The sequence below is a fragment of the Mytilus edulis genome, chromosome 10 (assembly GCF_963676685.1).
Source record: "Mytilus edulis chromosome 10, xbMytEdul2.2, whole genome shotgun sequence".
In the NCBI taxonomy this organism is placed as follows: domain Eukaryota; kingdom Metazoa; phylum Mollusca; class Bivalvia; order Mytilida; family Mytilidae; genus Mytilus; species Mytilus edulis.
The window spans coordinates 35,159,286-35,174,312 of NC_092353.1; the positions used below are offsets into that span (position 1 = coordinate 35,159,286).

The 15,027-nt window shown below is 31.4% G+C and overlaps 2 protein-coding genes across 2 annotated transcripts; one reads left to right on the plus strand and one right to left on the minus strand.

Annotated features, from left to right (window-relative positions):
- Positions 1 to 539: 539 nt before the first annotated feature.
- LOC139492406 (neuronal acetylcholine receptor subunit beta-3-like) lies at positions 540 to 2,626 on the minus strand. Its single transcript, XM_071280610.1, has one exon. It carries the CDS (start codon positions 2,614 to 2,616, stop codon positions 1,450 to 1,452), a length of 1,167 nt encoding a protein of 388 aa, XP_071136711.1. The 5' UTR covers positions 2,617 to 2,626; the 3' UTR covers positions 540 to 1,449.
- Positions 2,627 to 9,702: 7,076 nt separating this feature from the next.
- LOC139492407 (neuronal acetylcholine receptor subunit alpha-7-like) lies at positions 9,703 to 11,207 on the plus strand. The gene has a single exon (XM_071280611.1). The coding sequence runs from the start codon at positions 9,783 to 9,785 to the stop codon at positions 10,947 to 10,949; it is 1,167 nt and encodes a 388-aa protein (XP_071136712.1). The 5' UTR covers positions 9,703 to 9,782; the 3' UTR covers positions 10,950 to 11,207.
- The last annotated feature ends 3,820 nt before the right edge of the window (positions 11,208 to 15,027 follow it).

A 15,027-nucleotide genomic window follows, 5' to 3' on the forward strand; every position in this document is an offset into this window, starting at 1 on the left:
AGTGTCTTTTCATTATCTTAAAATATAAATCGCTCCGAAATAGATGCATAAATTTAGCTAAATGTAAGCTATTACAGAGTAAAATCACAAAAATACTGAACTCAGAGGAAAATCAATCCGGAAAGTCCATAATCACATGGCAAAATCAAATAACAAAACGCATAAAAAACGAATGGACAAGAACAGAGATGGCAGTTTCATGAACAGGCCTTACTTCTTAAATGTCAGAAATAAAGTAATAAAAGACAACCACTAACTTTGAGCGTAAACATTTGGGGGAGCTATACTGGGATCGCTTAAATCTCAACTTCTTCTCACTTCCTCTCCGCTCCACCCTCCTAAAAATTACCTTTTTGTTAAGAAAATATAGTTGTTTTACTACAAATAGCCATAAGAACCGTTTTGTTAATTATAACGCCTCGTGCCTTGTATATAGTTATCAAATGTAGCAGAATTATAATTTAGTACGCCGTTGACGCGCGTTTCGTCTACATAAGACTCATCAATGACGCTCAGATCAAAATAAATGTGAAGCCAAACAAGTACAAAGTTGAAGAGCATTGAGGATCCAAAATTCGAAAAAGTTGTGCCAAATACGGCTAAGGTAATCTATTCCTGGGATAAGAAAATCCTTAGTTTTTCGAAAAATTCAAAGTTTTGTAACAGGAAATTTATAAAAATGACCATATAATTGATATTCATGTCAACACCGATGTGCTGACTACTGGCCTGGTGATACCCTCGGGATCGAAACCTATATGCCCCTTTTCGGAACTTGTATTTGACTGGTCATAATATTGTGTGATTTATAAGATAAACATATTATAGTACTGTAGCTACTGGTCGTAACTCGTCGTTACTGGTCGTTTTTAACATAAAAACTGACCAGTCAACTTACTGTTAGAATATTTATTTCAAAACGTAAAATGTAAGATTTTACTTGGTATGAACATATTTTATAAAGAGTTAATTCAAATGTCTTCATACCAAAATATTTGTATACAATTTAACAAAGTGAAATTTTGCAAAAACAACAATAACATCTGAAACATAGACACACACCAAAAACAAGTGTGACGTTATAACATACGGCACCACCATTTTTATATCACCAACTACAACGGATATTCATAACTATATTTTTTTATCATATTTAGGTAAAAAGCTTTCGAATCAATGTTAGTACACAATTTCAATCCACATAAAATCTAAAGTAGAAATTGTATGTAGTACATTTGTAATTATTCAAGGTTTTCAAATTCTAAATATTGTTTTAAAATTTCATGTTATGTTTTAATTTTTTATTTTCATGGATTGCAAAATAACAATAACAAAAACATCACAACTTAGAATATCTAGTGGTTAACATAAAATCTGATAAACAATCAAAGTTATCGTCTTTAATGGCTGATTTGTGTAATTCGAATTCCCTTTTGTTTCAACCCTAATTTACATACTTGCATACAGAAAATATGCCACAAGAGTAATGACAATAATTAAATAGGAAGAAACTAAAAAAAACTTATCAAGCAAATAAGATACATATTTTCCATTATAGATCTGTTTTTCTTTTTTCTTACAATCAAAAAGAGTAACGTCCTGATTCCTTGTTTTCTTGTGAACGAAACAGTTCACGATCCTTCCAGGGAAATAGTCTTCCTGGTAGTACAGCTTGGTCGTTATAATGACAGCCACTACCGTTAATCCACTAATCAACATGATAATAATCATAACAATCAACAGGAAACACATGGGATTAGAGGATGCTGGTATTGATGCTGAAACAAGCGTTAAAAATATGGCGTACGATAAAAGTATTGTCATTGATAATGATATGCGTTCTCCTGATTCTACCGGAAGTAAAAACACTAATGGATTAAGAAAGGACAGTAACATCGTTGGAAGGACAATCATTATTATGTAATACATTGGTTTACGTTTTAATGATAGGCTCATATGAAACTTATAATAACCTTCTGGTTCTATTTGTGCATATGTTTTTCTAGTTACCACTTCCAAATTTGAGTCCTTTGTGTAAAAATCTAAATTAACTTCCTCAAAAAACGATATCAATTTGTAAAATGTAGCGCCTCCACCCCATGCAAGAAATTCTAATAGGCATGGTTGGGTGTCAAAAGGAAATTTAGAAATATCAGTTTGACATTTTGCTTCTAAAATACTTCCTGGAGAATAATTAACAAACCCGCTGCTATTTATATTTACTCTAAAAGCAGAATCAAATCCAACTGGTTCAAATTTTTTGGCATTGTTTTGTAGATAAAACCATGGTAACCATACATCTTTAGAATCCACATCCAATGAATTTATATTTCCATATTCTACAGGATTCCATGATAATGATGTGTCTTTCCATACTATAGCTAATCCTCCTGTTAGAACTAGCGTTTCCTCGACTTCTCTAAAAGAGTTGATTGATAATAAATAAAACGCCAGTGTAATTTCAAAAGGCTCTGATTGATTATTTAGAGGTGTGATATTATTCCTATAACTACTGAAAAGATCGTCATAAAGTTTTGTCACATTTTCAAAAGTTTGTCCTAAACCTGGCAAATGACATTGGAGAAATACCATGCAACAGTATATGAAACGATTCATTTCTTAATAGTTCCACGTTTACTTGTTAAAAGAAGCAGAATGATATACACATACAAATTTCAAGTTTTAAATACGTTATAAAACGATATATTGTTGACGAATATCACGTCGTTTAATCTCTTGTTAAAATTTAATCACCTTGAGAAGTATATAAAGTAAATCGCTTTTTCATTTGCGTTAAGCTAGTTAAATTGGAAATGACGTTTATACTCTGGAAGTAGTTCAAACTTTTAAATGGAACAGCATTATATTGTTAATTGAGTTTTATAATCACAATATTTAATAATCCGTATATAATAATATTATTGTTGTAAATTTCATCAACAGTCGTCATTTATTGATGTATCGCCACTTGATTTACCCATAATGATACCTAGCAATATGAACTCTCAACACAATTATGATGACGTGCGATTGCTGATTACTAGTAATGTAAAGTTGAAATATCAAATGCATATTGAGGACAAGAACATATTCAAATGAATTGAATCAGGACCCTCTTTTCCTTTCGATCATGGCAGTATCACTATATGTATTCTATGTTATTTTTTTAAAATATAAATTCGATAGCCTACTTGGTCGCTTAATCTATTCTTTTATTTTATTGTGTGCACGAATTTCTAAACAAGTCTGTACTAAGTCAGGAATCTGATGTTGAGTAGTTCTCGTTGGTTGACGTAGTTCAGCAGTGTTGCTCGTTCTTTATATATATTAGCCCGTTAGTTTTCCTGTTTGAATGGTATTACACTAGTTATTTTGGGGGTCCTCTATAGCTTGCTGTTCAGTATGAGCCAAGGCTCCGTGTTGAAGATCTTACTTTGACCTCTAGTGGTTTACCTTTTACTTGGATGGAAGGTTGTCTCATTGGCAGTCATACCACATCTTCCTTTATATGTGTAAATACATATGTTGTTTAATTCCATTTCCATTTCATTTATAAGTATATCATCTCAGGAAATAGCAAAGAAAAAAGATAGTTTTTCTTTGTATGATCTATAGGCGAATAAATAGATCATGCATATCAGATCAAATTATCTTTCTAGTATAAATGTATGTCAATTAAAAATTAAGGTCATCACTCAAGAAATTTTACGGTCGCCATCATGAGCTGATTATGCCAAAAGTGTATCAGAACTCATATCTGATATTCTCCCTATATCATAATAACCTTCCATCAATACCGGACTGAACAAAGAAATAACACGACGGGTGCCGTATACGGAGCAGGAAATGCTTACCCTTCCGGAGCACCTGATTTCACTCCCGGTTTTTAGTGGAGTTCGCGTTGTTTCTTAATTATTATTTATAACTGTTGATGTAAATGTCCTGTGTTTTTTTTGAGTCTTTGTTTACTCCTTGGTTTTGATTGTTATTGTCTTAGATATGTTAATCTTTTTATTTTAGAAATCTCCAAAATAAGAATAAATCTAAAAGAATAAGACTGACGCTAAAAGAGAAATAACGTTACGTTATTCAATTTTCCTTACCTACCTAAACAAATCTTAACATATTTTAAAGACGGTTAAAGACGGTTTGAATATGGTATCACATTGATTTTAATAACTTAAACACATGTACATCGGTTTACAAGTATGATGCAATTTTCTACCGTAATACCTACCTTCTTGTTAAAATATAGGCAACTAATCATATTTAAATTTAAAATAATAAGCACTTCGTTGTACAAATAACCCATTCTTATTTAAAGTCTCATGAAGTGTGCTCATTAGATCTTGTAAACTCAATACATATAACTATTATCAAATTGATTCTCATTAAAGAGTTAAACTTGTTGGTAAGTTTGTGTTGTACTCTTACGCTACTCTAGAGGTTATGGGAAATACTATAAAGAGTAACAAAGTACGGACCTATAAAGTAAACTTCAAATGAACTTGTCCTTAAAAACTGTTAAAGCAAGCACTCTGCTATAGCAACCAAAGAGACGACTCGAATACAACTGTCATTGTCCTCACTTTATAAGGAATTTCCAGAATATGTATAAAGTAATATGTCTTTTTACCGTGCAAGACTCCAATGGGAAGACAAGGAAAGATAAAAAACTATCGTAGGTAAGATACTTAGTTTGAAGGTTATATGATGCGGACAGCAACTTAAATCAGTGTATTCATTACTGCAAAACGAAACTTGCGTTATTATCCTGAATTTTAAGAGAATTAAGAGAAGATATTTTTTTTTATACATTTTGTATATTCATAAAAGGCTTTAAAAATAAACAATTCCAGAATCAAGATTATTTGAAGCAGATGTGCTATCTGTACGCCTACAGTAAATTGCATCATTAAACTAAGTATCTTATCGCCGAGAGTTTTTTTTTATCTATCTTGTCTGTCCAAGATAGTCTTGCACGGTCCGTTTCAAAAGGAACTTACTTTGTGACTAAATAACATAAATAAAATTATGAAAGGTTCTTCATATTGGTATATAATATTTTGAAACGTTTCCAAACAAATAAACGAAAGTATAGATATACATAAATGTCTTTAATAAACACTTATAAATACACAGATCTATTTAAACATTCATAAATGTTGTTATGATTTAAAATTGAATTTAATAACTATACGTAAAGATAAAATTTTGAACCTGTTGTTGGTTGACAATACATTAAAATGTGATATTAAAAGAATTGATTAACACACCTTTCGTGCTCTAGCTTCAATGAATGTTCTAGTTCTAAACTATTAATATAATCTCTAACTTAGAGACAGCTAATGAATGCTCACCAACAGTAAAGTATATTTGTCTGAAATGTTGTTAAACCTGCTCGGAGAAAATGTACGAACTCCTAGACTTTCAAAGGTCATAATTAATGTGTTTAAACATTTATGCAATACGATTGTTAAACCTTATATGTCTCTTACGGTATAAAACACTAAAACAGATCGAATGCTTGCATCAACTTACACAAATAAAGATTTGATTAAAGCCTGAAATTGTTGGCATTTTTTTTCTTTATTCATGTCAGTGTTAAAAAAGCCAAATGGTGAACAAAATAAGTAAAATCACAAACAAAAATGAACTTCTGAAGTTCTTAATAATAAAACGTATGTAGTACCCAGCCAATCCCAAGAAACGTCGAACATCTTCGGGTGATGTAGGTGTTGGCCAAGTCAGGACTTTCACGGTCTTTTCTGGATCTACTCCCACTCCATCTGCTGAAACAATGTGTCCCAGGAACTTTACCTTGCGTTGAAAGAACGAACATTTCTTGGGTGCCAACTTCAGGTTCGCCTTTCTGATGCGGTCCACTACCAGTTGCAAGTTGTTGGGATGTTCCTCATATGTCTTTCCAAAGATAATCACATCATCAATGAACACAATGCATATTCTTAGGTGGTAATCAGGTACCAGGATTATAATTTAATACGCCGACGCGCGTTTCGTCTACATAAACCTCATCAGTGACGCTCAGATCAAAATAGTTATAAAACCAAAAAAATACAAAGTTGAAGAGCATTGAGGACCCAAAATAGTAAAAAGTTGTGCCAAATACTGTCAAATACGGTAATGCAAAGAAAATCTATAATTATGACTATATCTGTTCAATGGTAATAAGTGCTGACTACTGGTTTGGTGATACCCTGGGGGAATAAAAACCCCACTGATTTATTCCAACCAACTCACTACAAACTATGCAAACTGTTTCATAGATTATATTATGGGACTGTACATAAGGATGCAATGCACTCAGATAAAGATTTGTTCATACGGGTTTGGCTGTTTTGTTTAGAACCTTTCGGCTCTCATATATACTATCAAACATTTTATTATTTTTATTGGATATGTTAAACTGAAACCAGCTTTTGTAAATGAGTTAAATGCAATTAAGTAGAAAAATTTAGTTTAAAATTATATCTTAAGAAATAATCACAAAAAAACAATAGAACAACACTGGAATTTAATATTAAATATTCAGTAACAAGCGAATTTGCTTTCGAAATTTTACCCTGTCCTGTATTCGGTATTTGATTTATGAAAATGTCTGTTCTATTTTTGTGATTGATGCATGCAAAAAAAGTCAACATTAAACGAACATTTAAAAGTAAAATAAAAAAAAATTGAAGAAGCATTCAAGTCAAAGTTTAATTTAAAATCTTTCAGAAGTCTTTACACAAAGAAGCCAAAGATAAAATACAAACAACGATACGGTAACAGCCAAGTTGCTATTTCCTGAACTAGAGATAAAAATGTTTTAGTTTGTTACCCCGATTTTGTTTTTTGTCCATGGATTTATGAGTTTGAACAGCGGTATACTACTGTTGCCTTTATTTATATACAACAGTTACGGTTAATATAAAAACATTGAAGGTTCTATAGATTTGACCAAAAAAAAAAACCCAGTGATAAACGGTAATATAGCATTTGTTGATTACAATTAATATAATCAGAACCACTAAAGCAATTCCTTGGATCAAATGTTCGGATGATCAATCTCAGATTATTACTTTTAAAAATTGACAAAATCATAATGAAATTCGACTGTTATTTATTCAAATTTTTAGCATTGATCGTTCTACTCAATTATACTAAAAACTGTAATCAACATCGTGTATTTTGTTTCATTCTGTTGACTAATTGGACAATATATCAGTTGTGTCTAAAGAACTAACACAGCATTAATTGTTTGCTAACTCGATGTAATAAATCATATTACAAAATGTGACTAAGACATTGGTATCGAGGAGGCAATCAAAAAGTAGGCGAATTAGGTAAAAAGCAACAACGTATAGAACAACTGGAACCCATTTCCTTCCAAAAACAACAAGAAAATATATCTGCCATTTTTAGCTCTAACGTATTTTATAGGCCTGCTTTCTTTGATGATTGTTAACTATAGACTAATTCCCGGTTTTTATTGACAATCAATTGATCAATCACAGTCCCTGCTGTTATGATTGAGAATCATGTCTCAAAAATTATACAAGAAAATAACCCGTACGGGTATTTTGTCAAATGTTTTGGCTAACACTAACAGCAATCTTGTGAGAATTTCTAGTAAACAATCCCAGTTAAATAGACATAGGAAGATGTGGTGTGAATATTTTTCATCAAATCTATGATTTATTCTAAATAAATCTAATTCATTATCATGATATGCCAAACATTACATTAATTAAGAAATTATACTGAAATTGAGTCAGATATAGATGTTCTTACATGGTTAAAGGTGTTTTCCTCAGCCACTTTCGGTTTTTGAATACACGTAAAGTTTTTTATTTGTTATGTTGAAAAAAAAACCCTGAAAAAAACACCAGCCCAGTAGTCAGCACTTCGGTGTTGACATGAATATCAATTATGTGACGTGAACATTTTTATAAATTTCCTGTTTACAAAACTTTAATTTTTCCGAAAAACTAAGGATGTTCTTATCTCAGGAATAGATTACCTTAGCCGTATTTGGCACAACTTTTTGGAATTTGGGATCCTCAATGCTCTTCAACTTCGTACTTGTTAGGCTTGATAAATATTTTGATATGAGCGTCACTGATGAGTCTTGGGTAGACGAAACGCGCGTCTGGCGTATTAAATTATAACCCTGGTGCCTTTGATAACTAATTATACATTAGTTAAATGATTCTCAGCAGAATGATTGTGTTTGACAAAATGTATTCAAATAAATCATAAGGTATAACAGTAAAATCCATTTGATTTAAATAGCTTGTATTATGGAACAAGCAAATCATCTTTTACAATATCTCTGGTATCTAATGCATGAAATTGTTTTTAAGAGATTAATGCGTTATGCTTAGTTTGACTAATTGCTTTGTAGAAAAAAATATGAGACGAGCATAATACGTTTCTATCTTTGTTTGCGTATTTTTTTGTTTCTGTTGTTCCGTTGTCTTCCTCTTATAGTTGATGTGTTTCTTTCGGTTTAAGTTTGTAACCCGGATATGTTTTTCCTCAATCGAGGTATGAATTTTAAACAGCGATATACTACAATTGCCTTAACTTAAGTGAAAGTCAAATATTTTATTTCAATTGTTTATTGTTTATAGCATCAACCGCTATTTCCCTAAATAGCAACAAAAAGATGTCAATATTCCCTTAGCCAACCTACTGAACCAGCTTGAAAAATAATTTGAAAATTAGTTCTTTTCAATATTATTGAAAAATATAAATACTTATTAAAGATCAAACAGCCATAGTTGATTTAAGGATAATTAAGTTATTATAATCAACTAATCAATTCTCTTCATCCAATTTACTCTTGATTAATTTAGGAAAATTATTTAAAATTACACAATCATATTGAAATTGAACAATATATGACATTGATCTTCCTACTCAATTACTAGTATACTTAAGGAAGTTGCCTTCTCTTGTTTTTTTTTGAATTTTTGCCAGATATTTGGAGTAGTGGACATCCTTAAAGTCCTTAAAGCTTAATCTTAAACAATATTTTTTGACGGTTTATGACAGTTTAATTTTCGCTCCCATATTTTGTTTTTGATTTCATTTTTACCAGTACGTAATCAAAAAATATGTTCAGAATACATGAATGAAACAGGAACTTCCTAAATGAAAAAAAAACTCATGTATAATTAAGTTATCTTATCTAATGAAGATTGTCGGATGTTAACAAAACTTGTCTTTTTTTCTTTTTTAGCCATGGCGTTGTCAGTTTATTTTAGATCTATGAGTTTGACTGTCCATCAGGAATCGTTCACCCCTCTTCAAGGATGGATACACCCTTAAATGACGACTATTGAAACACAGACCAAAACCATCTCTTCATCTCTCCTTTTTCACTTAAAAAGCAGTATTCTAATTAGAAAGGATAATTAGTTTAACGTACCCAATCACATTAGTAAAATTGCTTATGGCACCACATAATCACTGAATCTTTATATTGACATCTATTATTGGAAATCAATAAACAATTATTAAAATGTTAGAACATTTTAAACTTCTTTTGGGGTATATAACTGTCTTAAAATGTTTATTAAAAAGTAGTTTTCTTTCAAATATATTATACATTTTACGGTATTTAAATTTTAACAAGCGATCAAACGACGTGATATTCGTAAAATTATATGTTTTAAAACATAGTTGAAACGCTTAATTTGTGTCTGTGTGTATCATTCTGTGCAATTCAACTTATATTTACCAGTAAATGTGGAACTCTTGGAAGAAAATAAGAAATGAATCGTTTCATTTTCTGTGTCTTGATATTACTCCCGTTTCCTTTGCCGAGTTTTGGACAAACTTTAGTTAATGTGACAAAACTATATGATGATCTTTTCAGTAGTTATAGGAAAAATATTATACCTGTGGACAATCATTCAGAACCATTAGAAATTTCACTGGCTTTCTATTTACTATCTATCAATTCTTTTAGAGAGATCGAGGAAACGCTCGTTCTAACAGGAGGATTATCAGTGGTATGGAAAGACACATCATTATCATGGAATCCTGAAGATTATGGAAATACATATTTATTGGAAGTGGATTCAACTGATATTTGGATACCGTGGATCTATCTGATAAATAATGCAAAGAAATTTGAACCTATCGGTTTTGATTCTGCTTTTAGAGTATTTTTAAATAGCAGCGGATTTGTTCAGTATTCCCCGGGAAGTATTTTAGAAGCAAAATGCAAAACTGATATTTCAAAATTTCCTCTTGATACCCAACCATGCCTCTTAGAATTTATCATTTGGAATGGAGATGCTGGTACTTACAAATTAATATCGTCGTTTGATGAAGTAAATCTAGATTACTACACAAAAAACTCAAATTGGGAAGTGGTAACTGGAGACACCTATGCACAACTACACCCAAGCTATTATTTTAGGTTTTTTATGAGTTTATCATTAAAACGCGAACCAGTGTACTATATAGTAATGATTGTTCTACCGACTGTTTTGTTGTGTTTGCTCAATCCACTAGTGTTTTTACTTCCGGTAGAATCAGGAGAGCGTATATCCTTAGCAATGACAGTACTTTTGTCGTACGCCATATTTTTAACGCTTGTTTCAGCATCAATCCCAGCATCCTCTAATCCAATGTGTTTCCTGTTGATTGTTATGATAATTATCATGTTGATGAGTGGATTAACGGTAGTGGCTGTCATTATAACAACCAAGCTATACTACGAAGAAGAATATTTCCCTGGAAGGATTATGAAATTTTTCCTGAACAGAAAGACAAAGAATCGGGACGTTACTCCTATGGGCTGTGAGAAAAAAGAGAAACAACTCTATAATGGAAAAAATGCATCTAATTTTCTCGACAAATTGTTTTTATTTTCCTCATATGCAATTATTGTAATAATTCTTGTGGCTTTCTTTCTGTATGTAAATACGTGAACACTTATTAAGACTTAATCCAATGTGTTTCTTGTTGATTGGTATGATAACTATCATGTTGATCAGTGGATTTACGGTAGTGGCTGTCATTATAACAACCAAGTTATACTACAAGGACGACTATTTTCCTGGAAGTATTATGAAATTTTTCCTGTACAGAAAAACAAGGAATCAGGTCGTTACTCCTATGGATTGTGAGAAAAAAGAAAAACATCTCTTCATGTATCTAATTTTCTCGACAAATTGTTATTATTGTAATAATTATTGTGACGCTCATTCTATATGTAAATACATAAACACTTTTAAAGACTCGATAAATAAACATTTAAAAAATCATCTGCTAATATAGACGGTATATATATAAAGAAAACAGTAATATTATAAAAAAACATAACTCCGAGTTGAAATTCCTAAAGGAAAGGTTCTCATCAAATCAAAAGCTCAAACACATCAAACAAATCGATAACAACTGCCATATTTCTGACTTGGTACAGGCATTTTCCTATGAAGAAAATGGTTGTTTAAACCTGGGTTTATAGCAAGCTAGATCTCTCACTTGTAGGACAGTCACATCAAATTCCATTATATTGACAACGATGTTAATAGTCACTGACGACTGTATGTTGACCTGGAGATGTCTTTTGGTTCCATAACCATCATCCTTTCACTTCTAAAATAGACCCAAAAAAAAAGTGATTTGAAGCTTCTACGTAAAGAAAACGAGACATGAAATTCAAACTGTATAGTGAGACATTTAACTGCCATTAAAATAATAAAATGAATTGATCCTTTCTGATATCTTTAATCAATTTTATAGTACCAAAAAACAAATAATTGTCGTCGCAATCAATGTAAAAAGTACATAAAAAACGTTGACTTAAAGAAAAAAAGAAGAAAAGGTGAACTTGACATATTTACTAAATGGAATTTCAAAATATAAAATTTTATGTACTGGTAATTATAAATGAGGGACATTTGTTCCGGGACTTATGTTTAGATTTTTTTGGGTCCTGGACCCAACGTAATAAATACTTAAATCGTTCTTATGGTGTACTGTTATACCACTGTCCCAGGTTAGGGGGAGGGTTGGGATCCCGTTAACATGTTTAACCCAGCAACATTATTTATGTATGTGCCTGTCCCAAGTTAGGAGCCTGTAATTCAGTGGTTGTCGTTTGTTCATGTGTTACATATTTGTTTTTCGTTCATTTTTTTTTACATAAATAAGGTCGTTAGTTTTCTCGTTTGAATTGTTTTACATTGTCTTATCGGGGCCTTTTATAGCTGACTATGCGGTATGGGCTTGCTCATTATTGAAGGCCGTACGGTGACCTATAGTTGTTAATGTCTGTTTTATTTTGGTCTTTTGTGGATAGTTGTCTAATTGGCAATCATACCACTTCTTCTTTTTTATATTAAATGATTATTGGTTGGAGTTGTTGATAAAAAAGGCAACAGTAGTATACCGCTGTTCAAAACTCATAAATCTATGGACAAAAAACAAATTGGGGTAACAAACTAAAACTGAGGGAAACGCATTAAATTTTAGAGGAGAACAACGACACAACATTAAAATGTAACACACACAGCAACAGAATAAGCATTAGACAAAATCCGATGAGAATAACCAATATAACATCAAAACCAAATACATGAATTTGGGATAGAAAAGTACCGTGACACGTCTTAAATTAAAGTAATTTGAATTCACACTCAAAAATAGGAGAAAACAAACGACACAACGGAAACACAACGTAAAAATGTTACACACACAGAAACGAACTATGATATAAAAATGGCCATTTTCCTGACTTGGTACAGGACATTTTTAAAGAAAAAAAAATGGTGGGTTGAAACTATAGAACAATTTATGCTATTGCAAACAGTAAATTTTATCAAATGAATATAAAAGATTTACATGATAAAACTGACGTCTTAATTAATTACAGAAAACAAACCCCGAATACATAATACATTGAAGACCAACACAGAAAATAGACACACCCGACATACGAGGTGGTGAAATGGCACAATATTACTCCATGCAGACATGTGAATTTCTGAAACAGCACAAATATGACGTCATATTTGAAAAATTATGTCTAAAAAATAAGATAGAAATAGGATTGATTTAAGATTATAATAGAACTAAATACTGATATTACATTTAAACACAATGCACATTGCAACACTAATCAATAGCAATATATATATATTATATATGTCTGGTTTGTTTTGAATCTAACTTCAAACATAAAAATCGTACAGATTACGTTGAACAAAATCAAAACTAGTAAATGAAAGAGGTGATTAATTTTCTTTACCATAACACATGAATTTAATAGAAAAGACGTCAACCAATTTGACAAAAATGGATCAATTGATGAAAATTACAAATATAACATCAAACTAAATACATGAATTTGGGATAGATAAGTACCGTAACACGTCTTATAGTAATGCGAATTCACACTCAGCAAAACAGTCACAATCGGGAATAAGTCACGTTCGGTAATTAAAAGATTAGACGACGTAATGACAAACCACAATCTACCATGTGGTAAAAATGTCCTTAGCTAGTTTGGTCAAAGACACATCATATGGATCAATTAATTCGTGATGGTGTCCATAAAATTTTAATCTGTCCTTCTCATAACTTTGTTGAAGCAGTTTCTGTGTAAGGAGCACACTTCTGTATTTGAAGTCCGTATAGAGTGAACATGCACGAGAATAACGTATCAATTGTGATATGTAAACACCATACGAAGGGGCAGAGGGTATGTTACTGCTGAGAAATGGGAAATTGATAATTGGGAAGTTGAAATCGTCCCGTTTATCATAGATTTTCGTGTGAAGTCGTCTATCTGCGTCAATATTGAGGAAAAGATCAAGGTATGAAGTAGTCCTTCTATTATCAGTAGAATCCTTAATTTCAAGTTCGCTGGGATATATGAGATATAAGTATTGGCTGAAATATGGGTTATTCAATGATAGAACATTATCAATATATCGGAAACTAAAATTAAAGAATTTTGCAAGGTGCTTTTTCTTTTTGTCTTTTAGAAGGTTCTGAATGAATTCTGCTTCATACGAGTACAAAAACAAATCGGCCAGTAGGGGTGCACAATTAGTACCCATTGGAATACCGACTCTCTGTTGAAATATAAATCCTCCAAACTCAACAAATATACCTGATAAACAATATCACATTGTGGTGAATTAGACTTATCACCGAATTTATTCTTGAATGATCAACACAATGGGAGTAATATCTGCTACATCTTCCGAAGCACTCGATATCACCCCCGTTTTTTTAGTTTTAGTCAATTAGTTTTCTTTCTTGTGCTTAATGAATTGCCTTTTTGTCATTTTTTAACATTGCATTATCAATTTGGTTTTGATTTTTGAGTTTGGATCTTTCTCCTCTGTTTTACCTGATCAACAAAGAAAAATATTGTACTTAAATATGTTGCAAACTAAAGTTACATTCATCTTGTACCTTGGATGCATATAAAGTAATTTTATTTCATATTTATTATAAGGGATTTTTATAGAATATTGTAGACTTTATCTACATTTAAGCCAAAAATTACTGTTAATCTTGTATCTAGTTATTAGTCTTTCTACATGTTCATGTACATATAGAAATTGCGTTACTGTAAACTGTCTTAGCTTTGATTAGCCTATTGAGAGGTGATTAAGTATCGTATTTTCAAATTTGCTTAATATGCAGTTATATAGAGAAAAATACAAGTTCGCGACCATTTATATTCACGTTGTTTTACTGCTCGCGAAAGTCGCGAAAGTAAATCCTTTTGGAACATTAGTTTTTTTTACAGTATATAGAATAACAAATGTTATATCCGGAGAAGACTTTAAAGGAGCTATATCAACAAAATACAAAATAAATAATTATGATCCATTAATGAAAGGTACTTGCAAGTGAACAAATCGACCTAGTTGAATCCATATTCATGTAAACGTCACTTTAACCCCTTAGTAAGAGATGGATAACACATGAATCGTGCATGACTAGTTAGTAAAAGGAAATTAATGTCAACATTGGAAGTAAAAACTT